An 8,501-nucleotide genomic window follows, 5' to 3' on the forward strand; every position below is an offset into this window, starting at 1 on the left:
CAGCCTTGCATGTTTGCGTTTTGATGTTTACTCTTCAAATTGCTGCTGTGTTTAAATTCAGCAAACCCAGATTCAGAGTGTGAGTTGTGGTTTTGGGAGTTGTGTGACCATTCCGACACCACTGCTGAAGAGAGGCAGGGGTCAAAGGACAGTACAGACTGTCCAATGCTGTAAAATGCAACTTTACTGCTTTGTTTAATAAATTACTCATTCTGATTAAATATCTGACAGCTCCTAAGTACAGAGTAATACAGTTGAGTATTTAAGTAAACAGTCTCTGTATTAACTCGCTGTAAGGTTCAGCAAAATCTGAATGCATGAACCGAAACAGAGCAACTTTTGTAGAAATTATATTCCTGGCAGAACTATTCTAGATAAATCCCATACTTAGCTTTGCCTAGACCTACAGTCTGTCAGCCTGGGATATAAAGCCTTTCAGGCACTGGCCAAATATTCTCAGTCACTAAAGTATAATCTTAACAAAAAGGAATTGTTCAATAAACATTCTTTTTTCTCTCACAATCTGTTATGTTTATATCATGAGTCACATACCAATTGCAAATACTTCTGTAGTTTACAGCAATAAAACTTATTTTTGTGTTAATAAGACCTTTTCTTCTAAATGCTTTGATTCTCAGGATGGAAGTAACAGCTGCTCTTTGGCTTAAGCTTCAGAAGCCTTTCTGAACACTTTTGGAAATGGAAAAAAGTTGCTGACTAAAGTTTTTTGGGGAGAGAACAGAACTATTGTCCCATCGTGGTCTAGATCTGTTTCCTTTTTAATAAAAGACTGCAGAAGTTAGAGGGTTGTCCCTGGCAAAGTTGTTTCAATGTGTTAGAGGTCTGTGTTAGCAGAGCCCAAGATAGAACTGGAGCCAGAACTCTGGGTAATTCAGTCGTGGATAAATTGCACTGTAATTTCATCTCATGTTCCTTCTAATCACTGTTCTTAGGATTTCTAAAACAAAAAAGGTTGTACAAGCCAAGATATGCTTTGAGGAACTTAGCTGTTCTTGGCTTTTTTTAGATGAAAAAACTTGATATTTCAGCATTGTGTGCTGGACTCGAGCCAAGATACAATTCTTATTTTGCTGATTTTGCTCACTTTAGATCATTCTGCCCTTATATACTATAATATTTATGTAACTTCAAACATACATGAGAATACCTGTTACACCTAGTTTGTGGTGCAAAAATGCCTGATATTTAAGTGTAAAATCAGTGTTTTCCACTGTTCATTAGTACAGGATCTCCCTATAGATCATACATTATAAAGACTGCCCGGAGTTAACTTTTGGACTGTGGAACAGTGCCATTAACAGCCTTGGAGATGTTACTAAATACAGAAACTGAAGGGGAGGCTCCTTGGGGAGGGAGGCTGGAAAATCCCGCCTCAAAACGGAGTTGAGAACTGTTAGGAGAAACCCATTCACTTTCTTTTGCATCTGACCTAACCAGAAGAAAGACTCTCCTATTGGAAAGAATTTATTTTTTTTCCCCCCAGAGAGAAAAGAGTTCCTTGAGCATGAGCTCCTCATGTGCTCGGGTGAGACGGGTCGGGCTCTTCGGGGGCACTCACGGCAATGAATTATCGGGGGTGCTCCTGGTCAGGCACTGGCAGCAGGATGGAGCTGAGATCCAGAGAGCAGGAGTGGAGGTGAAACCATTCCTCACCAACCCCAGAGCTGTGGAGAGGTGCACCAGGTACATTGACTGTGATCTCAACCGGGTTTTTGACCCCGAGAGTCTTGGGTAAGAGCAGTTGTGCTTTCTGTTGTTCTGCTTTCCTGGGGTTTAAAATTCTTTCCAGATTAAAATGTTGAACACGAGTTCCACTACTAATTTAACAGTGCAGTCACATAACTGAAATTACTGACCTTTAACCCAAAAAAAGAACAAATTGCATGTGTTAACAGTCTCACTTCTATTGCTGGTAAAATCAGTCTCAAACCAACACATTATCTTAAACATCATTTTAAATTAGTATTAGATGAGCTGCATTTGTGTGAATTGGACCACTTCACTTTGTTCTCAGTCAGAGAGTCATTATTTCTTATGTCTTGTGCAATTCAGTTTGGGAGCTCTTCTGAATACAATTAGACTTCCAAGAAATAGTAGATAAAAGCAATTAAACATAGACATTTGAGTATCTGAAAGAACAGCACAGAAATCAGGGAAGTGTGTTTAATTCCAGTTATGTCCAGGAAAAGGTGAAAACATGAAGCTAGAAATAATCTATTCTAAGGCAAAAGCATAGCCCAAAACCTCAATAATTTAACAGACTCTTTATTTTAAAAGAAGTACTGTCTGTAATTACTGTAAAATAGTAACTGATCTTCGATTTTAAATTGGTCTTTTGAGATATCCACTCCAAAGGTGTACTTTGCAATATAAACATTCTTGGTAGAGTTGCTAAACAGGTAATTCTGTTTCAGAAAAGTTTTAATGGCAAAGGTAAATATCACAGGAAGAAATATTTATTGTATATATTTTGCAGGCAGTTATTCTTACCCTACACATCTTTCCATCTGGCTTTTCATCTTAGAATTTTGTTGTTGGTTATTACATTTAAGATAAACAGATGTTAACACATAAGCGTTGAGGCCATTCTTTTAATTGTTTACTTTGGGAAAACGTACCAAAAAAAAAAAGGTAGTTTTGTTTGGTTTCAGCTGCTTTGAACACAGAATACTTGAAAAAACACCAGATTAAGACACCTGCAGGTTTCCTTCATATTTTAACTAATATTTCTCAGTAAATACTATGAAGCAGCCTGAAGCTATTACAGCACTACTGGGTGTTTGAAGCACCTTCCCCTGGTCCCTTAAGTGTAGAACCTTCAAGATCACAAATTATTTTACAAAATAAGAAAAAGGAGAGTGAAATCTTGATACTACTGAAAGCAATGGTGTAAATCACATTGGCTTCAATAAAAAGTATTATTTAACAGATTTATGTGAAGAAATGTTAAATTTCAAAGGCAGAGCTAAAGAATAAAAAGGTAGATTATGGGATACACAGAGTCTCCTGAAATTACAGGTATTAAAACTTTGGAGGAACAGATTTGAGGTAGCAAAATCTTCACTGAACTTTAAGAATCCTAAGGGAATAGACAGTAAAACTCTGATCAGGTCATGAGAAGACAAGAAATAAGACAAATTAGAAAAAACCTTGATATCCAAGGCAAAACATCATAGTCTGATGTCTGAATATGGTCTCCAGCAGGAGGTGGATCCAGTCTTGGAAGTGCTCTATGTTGTTGCTAAATTTTTAGTTAGTTTTATGCATAGGGACAAATTTTGGGATGTAAGAAGAAATAAATATTTTCCAGCCAAAATTTGATTAAATAATTCAAATACCCTTCTGCACAAGACACAGAATAATAAGACAATTCCTAGACAATCATACTTGCTTTCTTCAACAAATTCAGCCAATTTTAAGTCTGGTAATTAAACAGGTGATTTCAACTCCAGTCAGTTTTGGATTTAAAGTAAAAAGAAAAGGCTAATACGTATTTTGTTGACTGTAAAGCCGTGGAATGAGCTTACTAATTTCTTTGTGCTGATATTAACAGCAGGCCAGTGGTGGAAGATATTCCATATGAAGTGAGAAGGGCTCAGGAAATCAATCATATATTTGGTCCCAAAGGTAGTGATGATGCCTATGACCTTATTTTTGACCTTCACAACACCACTTCTAACATGGGTGGTACCATTATTCTTGAAAACTCCAGGGATGACTTTACAATTCAAATGGTTCATTATATCAAGGTAAAACTAATTTTAATGAACTATTAAAATAGATTATTAGTTGTAATATTGTATTACTATATATTATTTTGTAGTTTCTTTAAATATACTTTTTTCTTCTGCAAAACTGTTTAAAATATTTCATTACTCATAGGATGAACTTTTTTAATTAGAGGCAATTATTAATTTGATTATAATATCAGGTAATTCAGATTTAAACTCATCATATCTTCATGTATTAAAATGAGCATTATTAAGACTGATGGGCAAAGAGGAATACTTAGAATAACATCTATGAAAATTAATGCAGTTTAATCTGCTTTTACACTGATCTCTCAGGAACTTGGATAAATTTGGGTTACACATGCTAAATAGCTAAACATTAATTTCATTAAATAAAGAGATGTAACAAATAATGGAAGTAGGTAGTGACAATGTTCCCTTATCAGTGATACATCTTTAAAAGCTGTTTGATTCTGCTGTTCCTGAAGCTGATAAGTTTTGGTAGAGTGAGGATTGCAGAAGAGCTGCTTTAAGCATAATTTGCTTGAATTCTGGTGACCTGGACAGTGACTGATGGAATCCAGGTTGGGCCAATGGTGTGGAATTTTAATTTATTTTTTTTTTCCCCTTAGAAACAAGGTGGTTTGGGTTTTTTTCTTATTACATGTATTCTTTTTAAATGCTTTTTAAAGATATATGATCTAAAAAGCTTTTGACTAAAATTATATGAACAGTAAGGGTGGGCAGTCAACAAGAAAGAAGCTTCAAGTAGCAAAAATGCCAAAAAAGAGGATTAAAATTATCTTAATTCACAATCTGTGTCCCCATAAGAGAATTGGAGTCTAACCCCAAATAAAATAGTTGAAATCTGCCTTATGGTATTTCAGTTCTCACTTTTAGAACCATGCTGAGGAGATTTTTTTTCTCTGCTGGCAGTTCAAGATGAGAACTGTGCTCAGTTCTGGTTCAGCAGAGCTGCCTGGCATCAGTTAATGGAACAGACACCAACAAACACAGCTTTGTGCATTTTCTAAAGATGCCCTACTTCCTTGAGGGCCCTGAAATAAAAGCAACATATTGAAGACATTGTGTAAATCACTTCTGCATCAGTAATCTTTTGTGGCACAACATTTTAAACCATTTTGCATGACAAAGGCGTTTTTAAACCATCTCCACAGAACGCTTTGGCTCCAGAACCTTGTCCTGTTCTGCTGATTGAACATCCCAGCCTGAAATATGCAACAACTCGGTCTGTGGCAAAGCATCCTGTTGGTAAATATCAAATCTAAAGGCTCTTTCAACCCAGCAGAAATTATTTTGAAATACGGCTCTTTTCAGATGTGTTTGCTGCCTTATGCTCTGAGTACCAGGAGCTGTTTGACAATATATGTACCAAAATGAATGTATGTAATTAGCCATTCTTCTGAAGAGTTCTGATTTACACAGAGTTTGGGCTTACATAACACAGAAATCCTTAAACTCAATTAACCTACTGTTTGCAGAAAATATTTATAAGATATGACAAAGAATTGCTTGCCTTAAAAACCCACATAATTCTGTGCCTTACAATCTCTCAAACATTAAATACTGACCCATCAGACATTTCTCTTCGCTGTGCAGTGTAAGCAGGTGATGTGTGATGGTGACTTTAAGTGACATTAATGATCTCCCTCATCTCCACACAGGTGTCGAGGTGGGGCCCCAGCCACAAGGTGTTGCTAGAGCTGATGTTTTGGACAAAATGAGGAAGATTGTCAAACATGGCCTTGATTTTGTGCAACTTTTTAATGAGGGTAATGAGAGGTTACAGCATCCTGTGTCATGTCAGTGGACTATTTTAGGAGAATATTTCAAAAAATGGGCTGGGCTATAATATTTTACAGTTAGGTAAAAACTGGGGGAGAATTAAAAAAATAAAGTTGACCTATGCACTATTTCAAATACACTGACAAAATATGTTTTTAATTATTTCAGAGTATATTTTGTCAGTGGGTTGTTGGTTTTTTTTTTAATAAAAGAAAATAATACAGTTATGCATGTCAGAATTTCCATTATTGTGCTGGAATAGTAAAGATTAAATACCACTCTGTGCTGTGCAACACTAGCAAACAGACCTTTCATTGATTTTTTCATCTACAAAATAGGTCTCTTTAAGTGAAAAGTAACATTTCAGTAGCAAATTTAGACTTGAACTTCATATGCCCCAATACATGACTGGATCATCTTTATCCAACTTGGCTTTGAGGGGACAACCTGATGATTTGAGCCATTCTGCAGAGAATAAATAATGCAATGTTCTTTTTAACAGGCAGTTTTTCATCTTGACATTAAATTACATTTATTCTTTCTAGGTAAGGAATTTCCACCATGCACAATTGAGGTTTTTAAAATAATGGAGAAAGTAGATTATCCCAGGAACAAGAATGGTGAAATTATTGCAATAATTCATCCTAAACTACAGGTAGGTAAATTCTAAAATAGTTTCCTTTTATGAAATTGTCTACTTATTCCTGTGTTGCTTCTGCTATATTGTTGTATATTTCAGTAATAAATATTTCAAATGGCAATATTGCCAATGGGTTTTATTAAATACTTTAGACCTCCCCTAGGGTTAAGTTCTCTTACTAAGGTCATACATTCATTATTTCAGGACCTGTCTTGGGAATCACTGAATCTAAAATCACTGCAAAGTAAAAGACAATAGGACTGCTTATATGTTAAAATATAAACCTAATTTTTAATTCTAAAATGAGTGTCTGTTTTCAATCAATTTTGAGCATCTGCAGTTTCCTTCTAGTTCACTTAACTAGTGAATTCTGAAAACGAGGGGCAGACACACAAAATTATGTATTAAGATTAAAAAGAATTATTTTAATAGCTTCTGCCATAAACTGCAGAAATTAGCATAACTAGCATTAACTCAAGAATCACATAAAATATACAAAAACCTGAAAGTAAATATATTCTATTTATTTTCTTTCCCTAAGGATCAAGACTGGCAGCCAGTGAAGAATGGTGATCCTCTATTTTTGACTCTTGATGGAGAAGTAATTCCATATCAGGGGAACTGTACAGTCTATCCAACATTTATTAATGAAGCTGCATATTATGAAAAGAAACAAGCTTTTGTAAAAACAGAGAAAATCAAACTCACTGCAAAACACCTCAGGTTGCCAGTCTCAGAGCAGAGTATTTCTTAAGAGCTTGTTACAGATTTTTCCTATAAAATGTGGGTTTCATTGTGAAGTCCAGGGTCATTCAGTAGTAAATTGTGGGATAAATAAACCCAGAATCTAATTTTAAATTGTAATTTAATTAACCTTGCTGAGCACTTTGAGGTCTATTGTCATAATGCTGATTATGACTGTTTATTGTTCTAATAGACTCCTACAGATGCAAAGAATTTATAAATATTTTTATGAAGTTTTTATGAAGAAGCTCATGCACAGTACTACATTACATACAAAATTTACAGCTTTTCTACTTCATAACCCCAAACCTCAATAGCCAACACTTTTTACAAGGGGTTGATCCTTGAAATTAATTGCTCAGTTAAACACACATAATGTGAGACAAAGGAAAAGCTGGGCACAGAGAAACAGAGGGAGGGTGTGTATAACAAATGATATTATCTACATATGTAACTGACCCCCACTGTGCTGAAGTGGAAGCCTTGGGGTTTATTTACTTTTCATACTTAAAAACATAAAAACAAGCTAAAAACATAATTTCAGAGAAACACACTCTAAAAAGCTTTACATTTAATTTTAGTGTATTTCACAATTAATTCAAGCTGCTTCTGATTTAAGGCAAGATTTAGGCAGTTATTCTGGTTTTGATGAAGAGCAGTGCACAAACCATACCTGAGCATTCCAGAACGGTAATTAAGAAGAATTCCATATGGGGAGACTTGTTCTGTATCTGTAGAGACAAAGCCTGTCATAGCATCTTAAAAAGAGGAAAAAAAATGGGGGTTGAATTAATTTTCTAAAGTTGTTTTTTACATATTTAACAAGTTGGTGATAAACATTAAGAGCTTTGCATAAGGATACATTAATTATTTACTGAAAGATTAAATGTCCAGGTAACTCTCTTATTCTACCTTTGAAAAGTGATGTTATTCTCATTTAGTACCAAATTTAAAGTATTTTTCCTTGCCTTTGTGTAACTCCTATGGCAATAAAATAAGAAAACAGGGCAGAATGTTCATTGAATGACCAGTTTTATTTCCTTAATTTAAATAAACATGGTATAAAAAGCACAGAATTACCTGCTCTAGTCATTATTCAGAGTGTCCTTGGTGAGAGCCTGGAGGCAGCACATGGTTCTTGCGAGGTGGCCGAGCTCTGTGGCCACACAAGGAAGGCATTTCCTCAGTGAGAGCTTTTCAAACAGCCCCCAGAGCTCGTTCCTGAGTTCACCCACATGGTTTTGTGCCCAGGCAGTGGCACAGCACATTCCTGTAGGGCTTTTTGTGCCTTCCCTGTTTCACAGCCCAGAGTGGCTCAGCACAGTGCAGAGGTCTCTGTGTTTCCAGCAGCCTCATGGCCCAGCCTGGTCCCTGAGTGTGTGTGAAGCAGGATTTTTTTCCCTTTGTATAAAAACTGGCACTGAAAGGATCCAAGCAGACCTGTGCAGTCCTGAGGCAACATCCTTCCTTGACAGCTTTAGTGCAAAATTCACCAGCAAAGATCAAAGATTCTGAGACCACAGGGATTTTCCTTCTCATGCTCACATCTGCTGAGAAAG

At 35.8% G+C, this 8,501-nt stretch overlaps 1 protein-coding gene across 2 annotated transcripts in view; it reads left to right on the forward strand.

The window, feature by feature from the left end:
- Positions 1 to 8,013, forward strand: part of ASPA (aspartoacylase) — a 62,259-nt gene extending 54,246 nt beyond the window's left edge. Inside the window, exons 2-7 of one of the 2 annotated variants that reach the window (XM_058854421.1) lie at positions 1,509 to 1,752; positions 3,575 to 3,770; positions 4,931 to 5,024; positions 5,438 to 5,545; positions 6,104 to 6,213; positions 6,740 to 8,013. In XM_058854421.1, the coding sequence (XP_058710404.1) occupies positions 1,526 to 1,752; positions 3,575 to 3,770; positions 4,931 to 5,024; positions 5,438 to 5,545; positions 6,104 to 6,213; positions 6,740 to 6,952 (948 nt within the window). In that variant the 5' untranslated portion in view covers positions 1,509 to 1,525 and the 3' untranslated portion in view covers positions 6,953 to 8,013. Of the gene's footprint in view, positions 1 to 1,398; positions 1,753 to 3,574; positions 3,771 to 4,930; positions 5,025 to 5,437; positions 5,546 to 6,103; positions 6,214 to 6,739 lie in introns of those variants that run through there. The other variant, XM_058854422.1, reaches the window with a different exon arrangement.
- Positions 8,014 to 8,501: the final 488 nt, after the last annotated feature.

The sequence above is a fragment of the Poecile atricapillus genome, chromosome 21 (genome assembly GCF_030490865.1).
Source record: "Poecile atricapillus isolate bPoeAtr1 chromosome 21, bPoeAtr1.hap1, whole genome shotgun sequence".
Taxonomy (NCBI): domain Eukaryota; kingdom Metazoa; phylum Chordata; class Aves; order Passeriformes; family Paridae; genus Poecile; species Poecile atricapillus.